The 23,978-nt window shown below is 37.0% G+C and overlaps 1 protein-coding gene across 1 annotated transcript; it reads right to left on the bottom strand.

Annotated features, from left to right (window-relative positions):
• Nucleotides 1-12,846: 12,846 nt before the first annotated feature.
• Nucleotides 12,847-23,163, bottom strand: Mmp13 (matrix metallopeptidase 13). Its single transcript, XM_076843828.1, has 10 exons — nt 23,044-23,163; nt 22,714-22,955; nt 21,930-22,078; nt 21,640-21,765; nt 19,498-19,659; nt 18,052-18,169; nt 16,935-17,068; nt 15,758-15,917; nt 13,628-13,731; nt 12,847-12,947 (listed from the first exon to the last, which is right to left on the bottom strand). Exons 1-10 carry the CDS (start codon nt 23,161-23,163, stop codon nt 12,847-12,849), a joined length of 1,416 nt encoding a protein of 471 aa, XP_076699943.1.
• Nucleotides 23,164-23,978: the final 815 nt, after the last annotated feature.

Genomic DNA, 23,978 nt, shown 5'->3' with positions numbered 1-23,978 from the left:
TTCTTTTTTTGTTCTTTAACATTGCTGTGCTGCACTATTGCTTTTTATTATTGCACTGCCATGGCCAAAAGACCCAAAGAAATTTTAGGTATCTCCAAAGAGGGATTTTAGTGTACATTTTGGGATCTGCAGAGGCTCAGAGACTCTGGTCTTGAATTGTGGATTTTCTGATTCTTCTCTTTTCAGGCTAGTTGTGAGTACAGTAGTCTTGTTGTGGGCTGCGCTGCAGGAAAATAGGAGTCTGTGGTCATAATGGCTCCCCTGATGAGACATCCATACATACGCACTCCCCAGCAGCATATTGCAATTCTATACTGTTTGCTTTATGCCCTGTTTTGGAAAGACCCGAAGTACCATTTCCCAAGTACCATTTGGGCACAGCCAAATTTGTAGTAAGTTGAATAGCTTCAGAGGACATAGTCTCTCTGTCTCGTATTCCAATCCAAAGCCCCTTATTTCCTCCTATTTCCCTTCCCTTTCTCCTTTGCCCTTTGTAACTCCCAACTGCTGTTGTCCAGGCCTGTCCTAAGTCAGTTCATAGCATCACATACACAAGGGTGTCTGCGTCATAAAAAGATCACAAACCTGGGAAGTTTTGTAGTCAACATAACTAGCTCTGAAGCAGAATGACTGCCAGGTTCATTCAAGGTCATACAGAGCTGGCTGGCCCTGGCCTGTTAGTGATGATCACAGTCAGGTTTACAGAAACCACAAACCATGTGTCCACCATTCTGGCGAAATCACTGTTCTTTGTCACAATCTTTCACTAAAGATTAAAGCTGCTCAGGGCCAGGACAAATGGGGCACCCTCTTTTTTAAGCCATCAGTAGATTAGATTGCAGATTCCAATTACTATACTGCTCAGATTGATTTGGGTTTTGTAGTTGGTAACAGAGGAGCAGGAAGCAATCAATTCCCTAGGGCAGAGATTGTAAATACATTCTAGGGACAAGCCATTCCTCAAACTACTACCCTTGGCCACCAATTATGTTCCTAATGGTCAGGGATTGTATTTACCTCCTCTGCCATGGGAATGTTGTTACCCTGATTTGTAAAACTACATAAACCAAATAATCTGAGATCTTGTAACTTGAATCTGCAAATCTATTTACATGATTGTCTTAAAAAAAAATTGTCCTGGCACTTTTTATTTAAACTTCTCACTTGGATGATTTGATTCAGTTTTAAACTTATACCTAATTTGGGCTCCTCTCTGAAGACTGTACCTACAACCTCAGTAAGCAGAATTACTCTCCTATATAAACAGTACTGCTCTGCTCAGTGAATAAAGAAGCAGTGAATGAAAACCCAGAATTCAATTTTATTCTAAGAAATCTGGATGACAGACTTATCCATGGTTTGCAGCCCCCTAAGAGTTCCAACTCTGGGAATTAATCTTCAGGGCACATACCAAGAGCTTCCTCAGCTTGACTCAATTTTAATTATCATGATTTCATGTTCAGTAACAGGAATTCAGGTGCTATAAAACTGTGCTTCCACAGGGTGTGTTCTTTACCCCCCGGCCCAAAGCCTTAACTTTCTTTCACTAAGTGAAGAATTATCATCAATGATGGTACCAACAAAGGGTATACTTTGAATTAGTTTCTTCCTATCACAAAGTGGAGGCATTGGGAGTTAATAGCACAAACTGTCACTTGCAAGGTTAGAGTAGAGTAGGGATCAGGGAATCCTGCAGTTGATGTGAGACATCTGTAATGCTGTAACCTAAGGGTATGGGCATGTCAGGGTGCTGCCGATGGAATGACCACATCCACCCTACCTGGCTTTAAAACAATGGGAGAAGGCCCAGAGGATATAGTTCTTTCAATACTACATGAATCTTCAGATTTTATTCCATTACTGATGTAGAAATAAAACCAGGCATATGATTGAAAAAAAAAAATGACTACTTTGTGTTTCAGCTGACTGGGTCATGGCATTGTTAAATTGTTAAAGCATGGGGAAAAAAATAGGTTTAGAAAAGAAAGGGCTAAACAACAACAGTTTCTGTCCATATTCACCTGAGCATTCATCAGGATTTTAGTATCAGGTGTGTCATATCCCAGGGTACAGGGCCAACATCATGCCATGTTTCCTTTAAGAGAAATTCCAGATGATTAACTGATCTTCCTTACAACTGAGAAGCTACTGGGTCTTTTCTCTTGGCTTTGTGCTCAGGAAACATAAGTTTGAAAATTAGCCTAAACAAGATATCTGATTTAAAAAAAAAAAAGAACTATTTCCTCAAACAAAGGTTAAACTGTATTCCATGGACAAATACTAATACATCCTTTATTAGGCCCTCTTTCTCATTTTCTAAGCTACCATATTCCCATGCCAATATCCATTATCAGTATGGATAGTTCAATAGTTGACCAGATGGTCTTAACAAAGGGCAGAATGTCTTCTGATGCCACCACCCATTTATTTGCCAGAACTAAACCAAAGGAGGAAGGACTTGTTAGCTGCAAAAATACAAATGATTCATGCTTTATTCTTAGATCTAGAGAACTCTTTCTTAGAATTTTTTAAAGAGAACTTCATATCCTCCAAAAACAAAGCAGATATACAAACATTTCAACCAAACTGAAGAGAACTGGCCCATAGGTTACAGGAATAGAGGAAATGCTTAAGAACAGTTGTAAACCCAAAAGAATGACTTCAGCAACTGATTTTTTTGGAAGGGTTTTGTGTCTGAGATTGAGTTAGATCCAACACCCCATATCTCTATCACTCCTGGCCCATCCCTACCACCATCTCAGGACTATGAAAGTAGTACCAATTATTTCTTGAGCACTTGATATGTACCAGGGACTCTGCTAAGGACTATATATCCATTATTTCAGCATAGTGCATAGATTTGCAGATAGAATGGCTGGGTTCAAATCTCAGTTTTTCCACATACTAAGACAGGTCTCTTAATCTCTCTGTACTTGCTTCTTCAATTATAAAATGTGAACAAATGTAGAACTATCATAACAATAAATAAATACTTGTGAAGCACTTAAACAGCTTTGACACAAAGAAAAGTATGATTTTTGTTACTATTATCCTCAACCAATTTTAGAAATGGGTTTATTCTCAGAAAGGTGGCATAATCCCCTTGATGTTTCACAGCAGTCTCCCAGAAACAGGTAAATTTATCCTGATTTTTATAATGTTTGATTGATGAGTCTTTGTCATATTGTAATATGGGCTCCCTTTCTTCACTGCTGCCTCACAAGTAGTATCTGCATTATCCAACCAACTCTCTTGGGGTGAAGCTCAGTGCTAGACATGTACTTAGCATGCACAAGGCCTTGGGTTCAATCCCCAGCATCAAAACAACTCAAAAACCAATCAATCCTCCTGAGGGTAGAGCTTTCACATACTGAAGACTTTGAGTTTTGGGGATGCTGGAGTCTTAGTCCATTTTCAGTTGCTTTAACAAAACACCAGAGAAAGGATAATTTATAAAGACTGAGTTTGTTTGGTTCATGGTTCTAGAGGCTGAGAAGTTGAAGAGTTTGGCATAGGCATGTGCCCCAGCTTCTGATGAGGGCCTTCCTGGTGCATGATGAAGTGGCAGAGGGTGTCTCATGGTGAGACAGAGTAAATGAACCAGGGAGAGCTCACTTTACAACAAGGGCATTCCTATGGTAACTCATGAATCCTTTAATCTGGGAATGGATCAGTCCATTCGTGGAATGCAGAGTCAATTGCCTGCCAAAGTCCTCACCTCTCAAATGCTATCAAGATACGAATTTAGGGAGTAAGTTTCCAACACAGGAAATTTAGGGGACACATTCAAACTGCAGGAGTCCAGTAGTAAAAAGGATGATGGAGTCAGTGATGTTGTCAAAGAGATCTAGGTTAGATTCTGAATAAAGCAAGACTAAAGGAGGCTAGTAGATTGGGGAAATTGAAGGGATCTGACTGTATCACACTGAGGATGGTCCTACTTTGCTCTCCTGAGATCACAAGTCACCATGAGTGCAGGAATGGACCACCCCATACCATAGGTGGTGACTGAGCACTGAAAAGGGGTTAGTCAGGATTGAGATGTACTGTAAGTATAGAATAAACACCAGATTTTGAAGACTTTGTATGAAAGACAGATGTAAAATAGCTCATAAATAATTTTGTAAACCTCCATTTATATTTGGGATGATGGTGTTTTAGATCTAGTCAGTTAAATAAAATATATTATTAAAGTGTATTTTACCTTCTTTTTTTTAACTTTTTTTTAAAGGAGACAACTAGAAAATTTAAAATTACATATCTGATGCATGTTATGCTTCTATTAACAGGGCCACTCTAGACCATGAATCTCTGAATTTCCTGATGCTAAGGCCTAAGAGGGCCTCTATTCCAGGCTCATTCTCCCAAGAGTGTAAATTTTCAGTGATGCGTGCACAACTAGTCGTGGCAAAGCCAGGAATGGAGGGACATACAAGTCAAGGTTTCCATACTTATATGTCAGAGATCCCTTGCCATTCAAAGCCAAAACAGAAGTGAGAAGGGAAAAAAAGAGCTGGGAAAGGCCTCCCAAGTGTTAGAGACAGACCCAGGCTTGGGTGACAGTGGTTCAGTCACAAAAGATGACATTGAGAGATGGAGCAGCAAAGGTGGTGATTGGATTTTGTGCTGCTGATGTCCAGAGTGAGACAATGGGGTTGGTGTTTAAATGTTGTGGGGTTAGTTGACAGCTATTTTCCCACTGAAGCAAGAAGTCAACATGATGGCTGATAGCAAGAAAGGGAAGGGAAACGTAAGATGTTTGGAATGGACATGGCAAAATTTACGATGGCAAAATTTGTGCATGTCTTAGTATTTATGTCTTTACTGAAAGCAGAGACCAGCCCCCCATCAACAGTGAGATTTAGTCTCTGGACCAAGGCAAGCACCATAAACTCAAATCCCTAAAGTTGAGAAAAAAGAAAGAATGTCTACCGGGCAGAGTATTAAAAAAGTTGGGACTCTAGGAAAGAAAAACGGGGTCTAGTTCACCAGATTGCAGCAAAAGTGGGGACTCATCTGAGAGAAAACATGGAAACCAGAACATCAAAACTGGGCTCAAGGTCAGAGTTGTCCTGACAGAGAAGATTTTACACTGAGTCCCAGACAGTTGAGCCAGAGCTCCCTCCATCTCTCTTGGCTCAGGTCAGTTAGCGTCAAGAGACCTCTGCAGCAGGGAGATAGTCAGCAAAGGCCAGAGACCCTGACTTTTGGGGCCTGACCTTTGTCCAAAGTGACACAGATGCACAGACTCAGCTTCTCCCAACTCTGGGTCAAGGGTACCATAACATTAGTGGTACCTTTACAGAAGTAGAATTAGGTGTATTTCATGCCCCTTAATCAATAATAGAGGGCTGAACATATAAGGTTCTGTCCCATGGAAATCAGTAGGGGAATTAACACGCCAGAGGAGGAACACTGGGTGATTGTACGGTCCCATCTCAAACATTATTCAGTGATCTTGGACAGCTCTTTTGCTTCCCTTTGGCCTTAGTTTCTTATTTGTAAGATGAAGGCATTGAAAGAAAATGGTCCAATCTGTTCCTTTGTTTTTGTCTCATGTAAATGCAGGATACACAATATTGCCATATGTTCCTAGTTCCTAAATCTACCATATTGAAGACCTTGGGAAATGTTTTGAACTTAAATGTAAACACCAAGCAGAGTGTAGAATGCAGCTCTAGTAAAATAACTCTGAGCTCTTAATTCACATTTGACTTAAGTCCACATAATTTCTCAGTGATTTTTGTTGGTAAGTACTCTACTTCCATTACCACTACTACAAAATATTTACCGGAATTTCAGTTCCTTATTACCCAACTTCCTTGGTCTTTGTTTTATCTTTCTGTTATTCAAATCATAAAGCAATTTAGAGGTTTCCTGTGAAACAGGGAATACAACTTCTTAGGAAAGATCTTATATAGGATAAGGCAAGATAAGTAGATTAATAAAAGTGGTCTTGGCTGGAGGTACAGCTGGTGATGTTTCTCAGACCTCAGCTCAGGTCGAAATGATTTGAACCAAAGTTTGCTAAGAAACTGAGCACCAGCTGACACCATGTATCATGTGTCCCTAGAGATAAGTAACAGCTCTGTGTATTGTTTTGGAAACAAAGTCAAAAGACCCTGGGCACTCACTAAACTGATGTACAAGCTGGCTGAAGTATAAAACTCAAAACTCCTTTAAGATAGAATTGGAAGGGTCAGATGAACTGCTTTGCTCATGACCTGGATTGTACTTTTAGTGCCTGGTGGTCTAAGACAGTTGTCAAGAAAAGGAATGCTTAGAAGATAAGCAAAAAAGCCTATCTTTTTAGTTGCTAATTTTAAATCTTTTTGATGAAAGAAATGGAGACATAGATAAGGATGCTTTATCAATGTCTTTCCATCTAGCATAAAGCTATGAAAATGGGAATAGATACACCTTCACCTTTAAAGAACAGCACGGTAACAGGCAGATTTGAATCACATGGGCCCAGTCCCACTACAACCAAGACTTGAGATTCAGAACTCTCTGAATGTTGATACTCATAATTGTTCCTTGCCCAATTGATATGTGGTGACACAATTGAATGATTAATTCTAGGATATGCAATTATGAATTTTTAATGAATGTGTGTTATGGGGGAAAAAATAGCATTCATGCAATTAAATTTGACCTGTTCAGATTTTCCTATATAGAAAAGAAATTTTCCTCCTCAAAGAATAATTTTAAATCATAGTTTTGACAAGTTAGATCAAGTAGGACATTATGATTTACTCTTAGAAAGATGGTCCTGCCGTTGCTATAAACTCAGTACATTTTGATTTTCTAGAGGTTTTGTTAACTGCAGATCAGTCTGAGTAAGCAGGGAGGTCTAACCAACCCAACCAAGAAAGCCTAGATTAGCATTTCACACTCATCAGAGTATCAGACAGCTATGAAGTCCAAAAACTTAGAAAAATTAGAGTCATGTGAGAAAGAAATTTTGGGAACTTTAAACATCATTTTCCTCTAAACCTGACATTGTCCCCAGGTGATAAATGACTATTCACTTTTTCACTTGGAAAACAAGATTTACCACCCCTGGTAATGTGAATTTTCTTCCCTCTTGCTGTTGGAACAGTGCTAGTTTGGTTTCTTTGGGGGACTGATTTCATATTTTTGTGTATTTTGTGTTTTGTGTTAAACATTGGAGTCTGTCACCCAGAGGCCCAATATGGCTCTCACATCCCAAAAATAAGGCATGTACACGACAGGTCTTGGTGGCTTGGCCTGGCATACCATCCTGACTCTGATTTCTTGTGATAAGTGACAGGGGCACATACATGACTAAGAACTTGTATTCTTAAGTTCATAATGGCTGTTAAATTTTGAAAGTCAATGACATAAATTCAGGAATTACACAATCAGCCATTTGGCCAAGTTCCTCATTCCAATATTAAAGAACAAAGCCTGGTTCTGTGATTTAATTCAAATTTAATGTTTCAAAATTTTAAGAAAGGTGTTGCTGATGCCACCTAGTGGAGCTTTTATAATCCCACAGCTTCCTGACAAATCCTTAAACTCAAGATAACTTCTGTGACCAGGGCTTAAAATTTGGTATGTAGCTATCTTTTTACAAGGTATATTATATATGTTTTGATGTTTTAACTCTACAATGAGGATAAGGAGTTACAGGATGATATTTTAAATCTATTATGGAAGTTATTCAGGATAATTCCAAGGACAGAATTTGTTCTACCGGTATAAAATCTTATCAGTTTCTCCTATTTCAAATACATTCTGGCTATTGTTAAACATTGAGAAACCCTTCAAACTTTTAATTCTCATTATATTATGAAGAGGACATTGTTAGTGTTATTCAATTTGAGTCTAGCACATTTGCCCAGTATACTAGTTCTGAGGATAATAGTATCATGTCTCATAAAATGTTCATTTGGCCTTTTCTCATCCCATTTAAGAACATCTGTGAGAATAGCCTTTCTGTTTTTTACCTGTTAGTTATTTCACAGACGATTCTATTAGAATACTCTGCTTAACTTACAAGGTGCTCTCTTTAAAAACCACAACAGCCCCCAGTGGTAAACTCCAAATAGATATTGATCATTTTTTGAATTTTATGATTGGCCACAGTGGAATAACACTGATCCAGGTAACTTTAGCCATATTGAGAATTTGGAATTGAGATTGGGGGTCAAGAAAGTATCCTGATTTTACATATTTATATCTGTATCTATGTCACTCTTTATCATAGGGATATCTATAAGAGTGACAGCAAATGATAAAGCAAATAAGGAAAAGTGTTCTGAAAACATCTTTCTAAAATAAGAGAAAAATAAAGTACAATGGTTAATCTTGGTTGTCAACTTGACTGGATTGAGAGACACCTGTAAGATTGGTAAAGCACACTGCCGGGTGTGTCTGTGAGAGTGTCTCCAGAGATGATTGGCATGTGGGTCAGCAAACTGAGTAGGAAAATGGCCCTGCAGGTAGCAGCACCATCCTATAGTGAGGGGTCCTGGATGGAACAACAAGGGGAAGAAGGGGACACTGCATATGCACATATTATCGGCTTTTCGTGAGGGTGTGTGTTTCTGCTGCTGCCATCATCCATAAACATTGGACTCCGTAATTCTCACCTTTGAATGTGGACTTGCACCTGCAACTCTCCAGATGGCCTCCAGGCCTTCAGCCTCGGACTAGGGTTGCATCATTTGTTCTTCTTGATCTGAGGCTTCCAGCTTCTTGAACTGAGCTACTGGTTTCTCCAACTGTCAAGCCTGCAGATAGCCATTGTGGGACCTGAGGGACCTGAGGACTTTCTAAAACACAGAGTTCCTCATCTAGCAGTTCTGGGATGACACAGAATGTGCATCTCTGACAAGTGCCTGGGTGATGCTGATTCACTGGCCTTCAGAACACACTTTGAGAAGAATTTTGCTGAAGGAGCCTTTCCTCTACAGGAGGAAACTGGAAATCATCCTCCCAGAGTTTCCCTGCCTGAGACTAGGGCCAAAGACAGTGAGTGGCCTTATACAACACCAGGAAAATTCACTGGGTTCTATATCAGAGAAGACATCTGCATTTGTTTTTTGGGGATTGGCTACCTTCACTTAACATAATCTCCTCTAATGCCATCCATTTCCCTGCAAATGCCATAATCTTACTCTTTTTATTGCTGAGTAATATTCCATTGTGTATAAATGCCACATTTTTTAAATCTATCCATCCACTGAAGGACATCTAGGTTGGCTCCACAGTTTAGTTTTTGTGAATTGTGCTGCTATAAACATTCATGTGGCTGTGTCCCTGTAATATGCTGTTTTTAGGTCCTTTGGATATAGTCTGAGAAGAGGAATAGCTGGGTCAAATGGTGGTTCCATTCCCAGGTTTCCAAGGAACATCCATACTGCTTTCCAAATTGGCTGCACCAATTTGCAGTCCCACCAACAGTGTATGAGTGTACCTTTTACCCCACATCCTCGCCAAAACTTATTGTTGTTTGTCTTCATAATGGTTGCCACTCTTACTGGAGTGAGGTGGTATCTTAGAGTAGTTATAATTTGCATTTATCTGATTACTATAGATGGGCTTGGGAGGGAGAGCAAGGGAGGAAGATTACCTCTAGATAGGGAATAGAGGTGGGAGGGAAAGGGAGGAAGAAGGGGAATAGTATGGATGGTGAAAGGAGACCCTCATCACTATACAAAATACATGTATGAAGATGTGAATTTGGTGTCAACATAACTTATATGCTAACAGAGATATGGTAAATATGGTATAATGGTGTATTAAGAATTGTAATGCAAAAATAAATAAATAAATAAATTTTTAAAAAGAAAAGAAAATTCACTGAGTTCTAGATCAAGAGAACAGCTTTTACCAGGAAAGGATCTCCCGACGCTCTTACAGAGACAGGGGCCCAACCATGTTTCAGATCCATACACTCACAAATAGTTAATGTTTCCATCAACTGACTCAGTTATCAGGAACTAGACTTACACATCCTGCCTAGAAGGACCCATGCTATTTTTATTTGAACTTACAGGCTTTAGAATCAATATGTTTTTATCCCTTTATTTGTCAGAGAGACTCATTGATTTATGTTTGGCATTGCGACTGACTTAAAGGATACGATAAACATGGTTGTAGTAGGTGCTTTCTTGGTATAATTTACCAATTCACACTCTGCCAAAATCATCATGAAGCACCCCTGTAATTCCCTATTAGGCTCCAAGAAATCCATTCCAGTCGGGAGCCCTGGGCCCTGAGCCCTTTCCCTGATTGCCTTCACTGACCCAGTTAACTTCCCACTTTTTACATTAGCTCAGGAACCTCTTCTGTGCGAAACCTTTCCTGAACCACCTCCTTTGCCCTTGACCCCCATGCCCCATAAATACAATAAAGCCCCTCTTGTTAGAGGCTCACGGAATACCATGTTTCTACTCTTTCTGGCACCTACCACAGTTTAAACACATACTTATTTCATTAATGTTTGTGCTTCCAACTAGACTGAGTTCCAAAAAAGTAAGGAGGTTTTGTTCTTCACTATTTCCTCAACTTCTACTTAAATTCCTGACACAGGACCTGTGGACAGGTGCCCAGTTGATTTTTGGAGGCTGGAGGAAGAGGCAAGGCACTGGAGATTGAAAACAGGGGATCTTTACCACTGAGCTACATCTCCAACCTTTTGCCACACTGCACCCAGCTTCCAAACATTTTTTTTTTTTTTTTTTTTTTTTTGGTGCTACTCAGTATTGGATATAGGGCCTCGTGCATGCTAGGCAAGTATTCTGCCCCTGAGCTATATCCCCAGCCCTCCATTTGATTTTTGTTAGATGGACTGGTGGATAAATGGATGGATGGATGGATGGATGGATGGACGGACGGACGGACGGACTATGTTATACCCTAACAGCAAAACTTAGAAATCAATAATTCTGTTACATTGTCAGGGAAAATGAAAAGTATGCAGATTATTTTTGAGGTACACCATAAAGAACACATCAGCAATTCATTCTTCTCCCATTGAGTGCTCCCTGCTCCCCAACAGAGCACCTGACTTACCGAATTTGTCATCTTGCAGTTTTGTCTTCACAGTAATGTATAAGCTTTTCGGGGAGTACAAATCAAGGTTTTGTTTTGTTTTGCTGGTGAATGACACTTAACAGAAATGTATTAAATGTTTGCAAATGGGCAAAACTTAGGAAAACAGAAGGGACTTGAATTTCCCAAGGGGAACCTAGGTTCTCTTGCCTGCCTCCAGAGTTTCCTGCCTCTCCATATTTCCCCAAATTCACCACAGCTTTCAATCCTCTCCTTTTACAGATAAGAAAGGTAAGGCCCATGGAGATGAAATAACCTGTATAAAGTCACAGGGAAGAATTCAAGGCAGAGCGAGAAGTAGAACTCAGTCTTCCTAACTCCAGCTCTTTCCACTTAGTTGCCAAATACTGTCAGCAAGGAGGATACTGAGGAATTGTGTGCTTCATCAAGGGAGGCTGGCCCAGAAGGAATGGTCTCACCAGCACCATGCTGAGCAAACTGTATCAGAACTTTGACATAGCCCAGTACAATTAATTTTAAATTTAAATTCTGAGAGGGTGGGGAGAGTAAACTGCATTCACCAAGAAATATTGATAATAAATTATTTTGTGAGGAAAGCTTAAAATTATACTTAAAAGTAAAATATGCCATATAAAAATGTCTGTTGAAAATATCTTTTTATTAGAAACAACATTAACACATTATAATACATTGTGCAAATATATATTTCATTTTTTTTGCCTGAGTTTTTATGAACAAGATTTCTCAGCACAATAGTTCTTCCTCTGGGGGCCACTCATGTATTCAGTAAGTGCTCAGTGCCCTGCCAAGTGCTGAAGAATTGGGGGAAAAAAAGCAGAGAAAAACAACACAGTCCCATATCTCAAGAGGATCACAGTACCCTATTTTCCTTATTTTGGATGTCTCTGTTTTAACATGTATACTTCCAATTTGTAAGACATATTTTATTCCTTGCTAAAGTTTTTAGAAAATAGCCTATATGTCCAAGGTAAACTGGACAATTAAAATAATTTGTTAAAATACAATTGAAACATAAATTTGGGACTTAAATAATCAAGTGATTTACGGAAACATAATGCTATCACCTAAATTATTTTGATACAGTCTTAACTTTTTACTTCGTGACTTTGCAAAGCCCCAAAATGTTTTAATAAAAAGAGAGACCTTCTTTCTTGATCTTCTATCAATACACAGAGAAATATTTGTCTTATCTGAAAGCAATCCATTGCCAAAAGCGAAAATTAAACAAAATCCAAAGCTGCATCTATGGTTCTTTTATTAGTCTTTGTCTCCTTTCTTTAGTAACTTTGATAGTTTCTTAATGTTTGTATAAAGAGGGACTTGTACATGTGAATATTCTCAGTGTAAAACCGAAATTATTTCTTTGGAAAGTTGTCTACAAGTCTATTACTGGCATTTCCCTTTATTTCTATGATACACTTCTCAAAATGTTCATGTTTATCCTATTTTGTACATTTTAATAAAGATGATTCATAATCATATGTGATTTACTTCATAATCTCAGTGACACACCATATTCCCACTTTTGGCGTGGGAAATGCCATCAACTGTTGCTGCTATAGAGCACACAGGCATCAGGTGATCCTTGGAGGTACTCGACTTCATTATTTCAGAATTCTTCAATGTGGTTCCAGCCACGCATAGTCATACAGATAATAAATGCTCAAAGATAACTTATGAAGCTTGTTCACAGAACGAAGCTGTCCTCCCTTGCCCCACATTTCTGGAAGTATTATCCAAAGTGATCTCCAGGATTTAAATAACAATGTTTAAAGACACTTAACACCACAGTAACGAATTTGCTGGCATGACACGAACAATACGGTTACTCCAGATGCTATATTCAAACTGTATGGGTCCATTGAAAAAATAAATATAACCTACAAGAAAAAGACCATAAGGAAAATTTAAAAGTTTGAAAATAATGTTTTACTACAGCTAATCTTAAATATCCAATCTGTTAGAGTTGAAATATTTTTAACATTGCAATTTTTATCTTTTTAAATCCTACTAACATTTTAATGTCTTGCTTATAGGTTTAAAAGAAAATGTTCTCAGATCTTCTAAATTATCACCTAGAATTCATTGTCTTACCATGAATTCCAATTTCAATGCTAGAAATACTTACATTAGTTAATAATACTTATTAATTATTTGTTGTAAGTTAGGGACAATAGTTCCTTTCATAATTAAAGCAAAAAGTCATATAAATTATTGGTTGTTAGGAGCCTTTATTTATAAATTACCCCCACTCCATTCCTAGTTTAAATTCTGGCAACATCCTTTGCATCTTGGCATTTTTACATATAATTTAAGGTAATATATAGGGTTTGGCATGACTTTTTTTACAGAATTAGCAATAATTAAAATTTTTATTTTTTTCTAAGCAACTTATTTTTTGTTTGTGCTCTGTGTAAGTAGTCACTCAAGAATAATTAATGACTTAACTGCCATATATTTAATAGCGCATCTAAGTCCTATATTAAAACCCTTCATACAGGAAAGAGTTTCAAGGAGCTGCAGAAGCTCTTGTTGAAGTTTAATGCAATGTAATAATTACCATTTTTTTCATATACAGCATCCACTTTATCGCCAATTCCTGGGAATTCCTCCTCTATCAGTCTGGGATAGTCTTTGTCCATGATATGATTAGTATCATCATATCTATTTAATAAGAAAAAGAAATTCTTAAGTAAGTTCTAGTTCTTAAAAATGATTTAAGCCCATTGAAGGGGTGTAAACCTGCAATCCCAGCTACTTGGGAGACTGAAGCAGGAGGATCTCAAGTTCAAGGCCAGCCTGGGCAACACAGGGAGAACCCACCTCAAAACAAAACAATTTTAGATATAATACAATGGATTCAATGATACCTTTCAGAATGGACAAGTTTTAAAATATCTGATAGTTTCTTTTTAATTAGTAATGAATGTTTGATGAGTATTTGTTGACCTTTTTAAAGGTCATCTTCGTAAGGATAATTATAAGCTTATTTCCACTTTACAAATTTTGTACCTGTTATAAAAGTATGTCATTAGGATGGCATTCTTAGAATGAAAAAATATATTTCACTGAATAAATATATGCATTGAATAATTGTCTATTGATCTTCTACTATGTGTAAAATAACTTGCTAAGTACAGTAATGGATATAAAAATATTTAAGGTTTAAATTCAGCACTAAAATGTTATAAGGGCTTATGATAGTAAAGATTGAAAGGAGAGAACAGGTTTCCCCATGCATAACTGTATATTCTACATTTCTTCTTCCCTATCACCACCACACCCTGACCAACCGAATACATTCTGAAATTAACCTAAAAAAATAGTATCCCTTAAGGTGCTATTGTTACTAATGCGAGCCTTTTATATCCTTGAAGTACATCCTAATATGTAAATGGTAAGAATCCCTGACCCATCAAGAAAGCTTAGACATATGACATATATACACAATTATAGCATCAGGCCCGTGTGTGTGTGTGTGTGTGTGTGTGTGTGTGTGTGTGTGTGTATGTGTTACTGGGGTTGGAACCCATGGCTTTGTTATGTTAAGCAATACTCGGCCTCTAAGCTGCATCTCCAGCTCAACACCAGGCATTATAAGGTAAGCATTATAAGGTAAGTAAGTTAAGCACCATAAGAGAGTAAACAGAAAATGTCATGACTGTACAGGAAAAGGGGAGATAACCTCTGAGTGGGGTGTTCAAAAATTCTATATATTCTTCAAATATTTCAGATAGTTAGAGTTTTAAGAGGGAGATATGAAAGGAAGAAAATTATGTAAGAGAAGTTGAGGGGGATTTAAAAGCACAGTATGTTTGCGATCTGATAAGCAATTCATCCTGACTGAACCATAGAGTTCTTCCAGAGTGCAGGAAATGGAAAGTTGTGCCAGATAGAAGCTGTCAGTAATTTTTAGAGAGGTACAAATTTAATTATCAGAAAAAAAATAATTCAAAAGACAAAGATGATACACACAGGAAGATGTATATAGTGTATAGTTGTGCATGTGTCTGTGTGTGCCTGTGTGTATGTAGAAATAGAATAAAGCATCCATTCTAAATATTTCGAGTGTGGAGTTCCTTGATATATTGTCATTCCCCATTGTAGAAATGGATCTGGACTCCTAAATGTTGCTCAGTGCTGCCTGAACCTTTAAATATGTTGTAAATATTCCAGTTCCATTTTCTCTTCAGAAATTTAACTTTACAAACTATGGGCCCATCAGCTTACTGATCACCCTCTCTAGTGGATCAGCTGATTCTACAAACATGGAGCCTTTTCTCAATTAATCATTACCTGTACCCATTCTGGTGTCCTCTCTAACCCCTGAAAATAGAACCACTTATAAACTAGGAGGTGGTGACAAGAGAGAGAGTCCAGATAAAAGATTAAAAAGAATAAAGATACCAAAGTAAAAGTAGCAGTTTGCCATGGTTGAGGCATAATAAATGGCTAAGAAAGAAAAGAGCGGTTGAGAAGAGGTGGATAGAGTGTGTGTATTTAAGAGAGATTAAGATTTTAAACATGTCTGGAGCCCGTGCAGGAGCTTGACGTGGAACAGAAAGAAATGAGTGACTGGTATGAAATTTAAAATAATATGGTAAGATAATAACTTAAGAGTAGGAGCAGATGTTTGAGGCTTGCTCTGTCCCCATTACACAAGATGGGACAGTGCATATTGTTGTCTTACCTCCAGACCTGGTTTCCCGAGAAGAAGAGGGTCTTGCCCGTGTCCTCAAAATGAACAGCAGCACTTATCTTCTTAACCTCTTTTGGAAAACCCAGTTCAGATATTTTTTTGGGATAACCTTCCAGAATGTCATAACCATTAAGAGCCCAAAATTTTCTACCTAGAAGAAGTGAAAAAAACAGTTTTAGTATAAAGAAAATCTATTAGGACTCACACATGTGAACATTTACTTAAAAAAAAATACTATATTTCAGAAATAAAATATTCAGTGTTCATTATCACAGTGTTTATGAATCATAGAGATACAAGCATTATTCCAATAAAAATTAGTGTGTAAGACCCTAACTTCCTCGTTCTGAATATAGCCAAGCAGATATCAAAGTTAATTTGGCAATTTATTACCTCTGAATATTGTTTAGAGATGGGTAAAAAAAATTTTGTTTGACTATACAGCACAATAGTAAATTGAAAACACATATTTTATACCAGTTAGAAAGTTATTTCTTTCTCTAAAAAGTAACTTCATTATTACATTAGTTATGGTAGTCAAATAATAAAAATAATGTGAGTAGAATGTTAGATAAACATAGCATTAAATTGTGGTCATGAAGACAGAATAGCAATTCGGAAATTTATCATGATTTTATATCAACAGAATAAGTAGAATTTAAACACGTATCTATGCTTTGAAACCAAATATGTAAACAATATGTATTAAATATAGTGAAGGACTAGAAAAGAAAGTGAGAACATAATAAAATGAACTTGTTTACAGAAAGGGGAATTATAGTTAACATTTTTTCACTTTTTCAAAATGTACAATGTTATGGTTTTTCAGTAAACAATATATAGAGATTTTTTTTTCAGTGCTAATGATGGAAGCCTCAGCAAGAGATCTACCACTGAGCTACCTCTCCAGCCCCCAGTAAGCAACTTTTAAGAGAAACCAAGAGAAAAAAAAATTGAAATGATGGATATGATGCAAATAGATATGATAGCTAATAAGATAGAACTCTTGCATATCAAATTTAGGGATATTTGGTAGAATGGTCAGGTGGTTTTTGGTTTTCAACTGATCCTTAATTTAGGTGTACTTTTGGTAGTGATCATTTTATTAAGTCTCAAGTCTATCACTGTCTCCCTGGTCATGTGGAAGGCCTCACCTTGGATGGCTTACCTCGGAAGATGAATATAAGGTCATGAGAAGGATGTTCATATGCAGCATCGACACGATTGGGAAGTTCTGGCCAAAATGATTTTGTCAAAAACAGCTCTGCATCAACCTGCTGAGGGTGCAGGCGCCAGAAGAATCTAGCACAAGAATAGAAAGACATAATTTTCTATCATATTTTAAGTGCAATATTTCTATCCTGCAAGCCACCTCTCTCCACATCAACACAATTAACACAACTGTTCCCTAACACCTGTGAAGGGGAAAAAGTTCCATATTCCTTCAAGGGTAGTTTTAAGTTTTGGTTATCCTAATGCTAGCCTAAGGTATTCAAGTTTAAAATGTCACAGAGCTTTAGTGAAAGCTCTGAGTCTTTTGTGGGTTGACATGGTGCTTTTTTCTTGTTTTGTAAATCTTGCAAGTGGCAAGCAATATGCCAGGCACTGTGTTGGGCTCTAGAAAAAAAAAAAAAAAAACATGAATACACAAGCTATGTCTTCCATGTAGTTCCATGTAGTTTTCACATTATCTCACTGATAATGTGGGAAAACACCAGAGCACAATATAATTAGAGTTGTATGAAAGGAATGCTGTTGGATCAAAATGAGGGGGCAGCTAATGGATTAGTGAACAGATAAACAAATGAGCATCATACAACAATTTAGAAATTGAAAATTAATATTTCAATGTTAATACCTATAAGTTTAGGTTGCAAAGCATTCCCCCTCTCAAATTCCAGCCTAGGTATCTGAAATCAAAGTCTTTCCATGCCAAAAGGAATTCTTATGGACATTAATGAGTAACATTTCACTAATTCAGTAATTACTCTCAGTGTCTGTCTGTTTTTCAAATAAATTGGATTACTTACTTTACTTTGTTGTCTTTATAAGAAAGATAACCAAAGATGTAAATGAAGCTGCTCAATGCTAAGATTATCCATTGGAAAGGAAAGTGTCTATTCATTAGTCATTTATTGGATCTACAACATGTAAATAAACTGCCCAAAAGTCTATTCTTTTCCCTGTTAGACTCTGAATGTTTGACTGGATGTTTTGGCAGTTTGCAAACATGGCCATGCAAATGTTTGTCACATGCAGATTTGATGAAAGACTCTCAAGAGTACCTGTCTTTAAAGATCATTGTTTCTCCTCGGAGACTGGTAATGGCATCAAGGGTTAAGGAGGGGTCACATTTGTCTGGTGTTTTGGGATGTTTAGGGTTAGGATCTTCATCTCCTGGACCTGCAGTGGTGAAATAAATGGCAGAAGTTACTGAGTATGACCCCCCCTGATGACCTGAGTCACAGCACAACAGTCTGATCCTGCTTATGGAGAGAAAGAATGGATTCCCTCCAAGGAGGGCAGTAAGTCCTAAAGCTCCTACATAATGGTAATCCTACCTCCTTTCTCCAGGGTTACCAAGGTCTTGCAAGGGGACTACCTCTCTGCTTTCATCCTTCAACAAACCTTCAGACTCTGCTGAACTACAAATTAATTTTTTTTATCTGATAGATGTGAGAAAAAAGCAAAAGACTGAGAAAAATTCCTCCATACTTTGTATCACCAATTGACAAACTGTTCTTGAGAAACATATTTCTCTTAAAGCCATTTCTGATGGCATGCTATGCCTGTGATCGCCCTCAAAGCATCTCCTTCTCCTGACTATCTTATCAACTGTCAATATCAGCTTATGTTGCGTCACCAGTTTGCCACAGTGCATTGCATCTCAGTGACAAGCCAGCCTGCGGCAAGTCTGATGTGATTTGCACATGGTTATAACTCTTCCACCAGCTCACACAGCAGTGCGCAGCAGTAACCGTACAGTGTTTTATCTAATTTTATTACCAGTCCCTTTTTCACAATATAGTAAAAATAAAAATTGCAAAATAAAATGGAAAATTCCATTGGCCACCTTCAAGTTCTTGCCTTTGCTTACACTAGCTATAATAATAAATTTAAATCTGGGGTGGGGAGGAATTATGGATTGAGGAGAAGTGAGCAAGTTTTCTGAGCTCTTTGCTCCAGATATGTTTACACTAATGACTGCATGGTGGCTTTCATTCTATTTATGGCAGGTAATCTATAAATAAATGTTTTGGTTAAGATTTAAATGTTTTGTAAATATTATGGAAAAATTGGAAGAATAAAAGGAGGGATTTCTTCACTGTCATTATAATTGTTGGTTAAAAACTACTGAAGTTCACAAGAGTGATTTCTACTATGGCAATTAGACTAGTTGAAAGAATACCAAGAATTTATAACTGCTGTCACCATCAACTGTGTTACTATAGGTGTACTAAACTCTAACAGGCTTAATTGCTTCATTGGTTAAATGGGAAATAAAATATTTTCCTTTTTCATGGTAGAGGTATTTTGAGGGTATCTAATGTATCTGACAATGTATAAAATACAAATACAGAAGTTATATTATGCAAAAAAAAGCATACAGAATGGAATATTTTCTCTTTGGACAATTTAGAAAGAAAATCTAATGCATGCATCTATTCTACTTATGTAACTGATTTTATAACTGATTCTATTCTGTTTTTATAGCTGATAAATTAGGTCACCGTAGAGAGACTGGATTCCTTGTACATCATCATCAGGAAGCATGAAATGGCTTTTTCCAGTGTAGGTGTAGATGGGAAACATGAGGGCTCCTGGGTCCTTGGAGTGGTCAAGGCCTAAGGAGTGACCAAACTCATGGGCAGCTACAAGAAACAAGTTGTAGCCTGTAAGAAAACAAAGAAACAGTGATAAAAAAAGGAAATTCAGTCAATGAAAGAAATATTTTTTCCATCTTACTTTTCTCTTTCTTCATTATCATGTTCACTTTTAAAAATTAATATTCAGTGGCTTGAAAAAAAATTCAAAGTATTGATATAATCTTTATTAATAATTTATGGTTCTCTTTGATTATAGTTGCCTACATAATTAATCAGTTACCTACAGCAATATCAACAGATTGCTCTCATATAATTATTAGTTAATAAGGATTTACTGTGAATACAATAGGAATTCTGATTTGCTATTTTTATTCTTAGGCCAGGGGAGGAAAGTGGACAGAAATTACCTTAAATTAGAAGTAGGGAAATCACATAGAGCCTTGCCTAGCTAATATGCAGTCTAGGACAGCATCCAAACAGGAGGCAGCATCCAAGAGATAATGACCAAGCATAGAGAACACATCAACTAGGGTCTCTGGGTATATACTTGGGAACAAATTCCAACCAAATGATCCTTTCCAGAATTTTCCTAGACCATAGAGTTTATAATACTAGAAACTATGTATGATTGAGCATTTCCCCTGTACTCTAGAATATGACTATGTCACTGTTTACATGGTTTCCTCTAGACATTCTTTTTATCAATTTTTAGCTTCCTAATATTGCTACTTTAGATAGGGAAGAAAAAGGATAATAAAGCATTAAAAGAAAAATAAGATGTGTAAGGCAATAGGGATATTTACTTCTGCTTAGAATACATGAAAGCTGGAGCCAGTGGTTTCAGTTCTACCTTAAATACCCTGTTATCATAGCCTGTACATGAAGAGACTGAACTAAGTTAGTATGCACATACACTACAGAGGTCACATATCTAAATAAGTAGTTCTTTACTAAAGTGACCAGTAATGCATACTTTTCTTGGCCTTCAACTGAAAACTTATTCCAAATTTATTTGTGGAAGTTTTCATTTACTTCAGTTATATATGTTTCAAATGCAGAACTTATATAGGAATCTAAATCTGAGTCTTACTGTAACTCTGTCTTAACACTAGTTAGTGTTGTTCTTTCTTCCTAAGGTCATTCTCACCTATGAAATACTCAAATATGTGAATATGTGAATTTTCACTCTTTCCTTTAGAGGCACTGGTGTTGAGACACTGATCATTTAAGGCCCAGTTTTACTTGGGAAAAATAATCCTTTATATTTCAATGAAATATAAAAATCAGCTGTCTATAAAGAAAGACTACCTCTAGTTGCCCTAAATTAGAATCTCTCTAGTTCCAAAATTAAACTCTCTTTGAAATAATCTGTGATTTTTCTTCCTAAATTTGCATTGTAATTAATTTGAGCTTTGAAGATTCAATGACTAAATAAATGCATTCCACAATCCGTTTCATTTTCCTCTTGTAAATACATCCTTCATCTTATCTGTCTCAGTGCATTTAAAGACATTATCTTGATTTCTCAAAGCAGTGTTTATAAAATGAGTGCTGTAGGCAAATCTGAAGCAAGTAACTCATGCAATAAGGAATAGAAAGTTGTTTGAACTCATGTCATTAATATTTCTACGAAGGAAAGACTCTATTTCAATTCCCATGCAATTCAGTTATGACCCATAGATGGAGTCCTAATGACTTTTAGATATAAATTTATATAAACTATAATTCTTCAACATGCAAAAAAAGGAACCCACAATAAAATTTCCTTTGCTGACAGAGAAGACATTTTAATCAGACTTCTAAGTTAGTATCCCTCAGATCAGGATGATAAAGTAATACATTTTATCCATTTTTTCACATTCACAATTTATTTGTAGAAATGTCTCTTGTAGAGATACTAACAAGAATAAGATTGGTTTTATTTATTTATTTTAGAAAATATAATCAAATGCTAAATACAATTTATTTTATGCTTCTTCACTTTGTAGGAATATGTTCACTGTGTAATCTAATAATACATTAATTCATCTGTATAAAAAACATTACCTTTAGAACTACTGGTCCAGTCTTCATCATCATCAAAATGGGCATCTCCTCCATAGTTTGGTCCAGGAGGAAAAGCATGAGCCAGCAGACCAGAGGGTCCATCAAATGGGTAGAAGTCTCCATGCTCTACAAACGAAAGGGAGAGTCAGAATCTGAGCATGCCCAGTAGAACCTGGCACAACTTTTGTTAAATGCTATAAACTTAATGAATGACTAGAAGAAGGAATAAAAACAGAACCGATTAAGGATTAGAACAAAAAAACATTTCAGAAATGATTCTGCCTCATTACCTTTAGTTCCAAAAGAGATCATGATGTCTGCTGTGCCATCATGGAGTCTGGTAAAATTCAAAGGTGTCACATCGGACCATACTTTGAAGGCTTTTTTAAATGCCTTCTCCACTTCAGAATGAGTCATATCAGGGGTATAATTCACAATTCTATTCAACAGAGAAAGTTTCAATTACATTTTGGAAAGTTAGAGCTATTTTACAATACACTTTCTTGGAACATTGCTTTTCAACTAAAATGCAATGTCTTTTTTAAAAGTTCTACTATAGGTAGAATTTATTAGTTGTGGTGATATTCAAGGATAAAAAGTTAAGAATTCAATTAGATATTTGAGTATCTCTATACGTTTGACCATGTGGCTTCTTAAAGTATTCAGACATATAATAGAACTTATTTTGCATGGTAAAAGTTTGGAATTATATCAATATAGCCAAATTAAATAAAATACCTCTGTAAAACTTCTAACAAGAGTGGAACCTTTTATCTTTAGCTCTATGATAATAAATGTGACTGAGGTCTTATTTTTGCAAGTTTTATTGAATTTATTTTTATTTTTATTTTGGTTTCATTTCTAAAAGATTTGCTTTGTGATGTCCCCTGAAAAGTAATGTTGGATTATAACATTACAATTATTGATGTTATGAGACATTCCCGGCAGCAGTCTTAAAATCATTTCTAGACCTACTTAACTTCCAATTAAATATTTAAAGCCAACTTGGTATTAGACATTTACTACCAGAAGAAAAAACTAGCAAATATCAAGTAAATGGAGTCTGTTATTCACCTGTAGGTTAAATTCGTTTGGGACCATTTGAGAGTCCGAGGGAAAACATTGTATTCGCCCACATCAGGGACCCCGCATCTTGGTTTTTTCATGATATCTAAGGTACTATCGTCCAGTTTGCCCGTCACCTCTAAGCCGAAGAAAGACTGCATTTCTCGGAGCCTGTCCACCATGGAGCTTGCTGCGTTCTTCTTCAGGATTCCCGCAAGATTTGAAGGATGATAATAAGATTTCAAGTAGTGCTGAAAAAGAGACCCAAATAAGCTGCTTTTAAAAGGGGAAAGAATTTAAGAGCTGGGCCACATCCTCAGGATGGGTAAGCTACTCTACCTCTGCAAACTGGAGGTCTTCCTCAGACAAGTCTTCATCATCCTCACCACTGGGAAGGGGCAGGGCCCGACAGTGAGTCCAGCTCAAGAGGAGGAAGGCAGCCAGGACACCTGGGTGCATCTTGAATGGCTGTGCCTGGAGTCTGCTGCCTTTCCACTGGCAAATACCTTTACTTTTATAGGCCTGCAATGTTGAGTCATCATTCATGGGTGTCTCAACTTCCTCAGCAGTCAAAGGTAAGCATGCTTACAAGGCGACTTTTTTTCTTTTTCTTCCTCCCGAGTGTGGTTTGTGGCAGAATTTGAGGGAAATATAAAATGAGGGCATCTCTTGTTTCAGCAGAGTCACAAAACCATCTGGCAAAATAAACTCCCTCAGCATATTTATGGATACTGTGGGAAGAAGCAGAGAGTAGTACATTTTTTCACTTCACTTTGCAAAAATGTTTTCTTCTTTCTGTAGGAAAGCAGCTGCTTTGGCTTTTTCAGATAAGAATATCAAGGTGATATGTTTACTCCCATAAAGAGAAACCTAGACCTGCACCAAGAATGCTTACAGCCTTCTGAGTTCTAAACTACATTCTCTTTTAAGAGCAACTGTAGGGAGAAATACTGTTTACCTGAGGGCTGTGGAATTGCACAAGAACCAAGCTTCAGTCCTCAGATGTAGTAAGGGACTGAATCCCAAGGTCAGATTTACACACACTGGCATGCCCTTTCAATGAATATGGAGTCCTGCACAAATTTCCTACAAGCCCAGGCAGAAGTAGAATAATAGCATTCAACAACTCTAATGATTAGGAATATATATTGAAAGATTGCTGCATACTACATTTAAAGGCCATTATCTCTTTTAATCCTTACAACACCCTAGGCAGGTACTATGGGAAGGCTTGTTTTCCATCTTACAGGTGAAAACTATGAGACGAAGAGAAG

This window comes from Callospermophilus lateralis, chromosome 2 (assembly GCF_048772815.1).
Source record: "Callospermophilus lateralis isolate mCalLat2 chromosome 2, mCalLat2.hap1, whole genome shotgun sequence".
Taxonomy (NCBI): domain Eukaryota; kingdom Metazoa; phylum Chordata; class Mammalia; order Rodentia; family Sciuridae; genus Callospermophilus; species Callospermophilus lateralis.
Note: the sequence above shows the minus strand (reverse complement) of the source record. Positions and strands in the feature narration are given on the sequence as shown.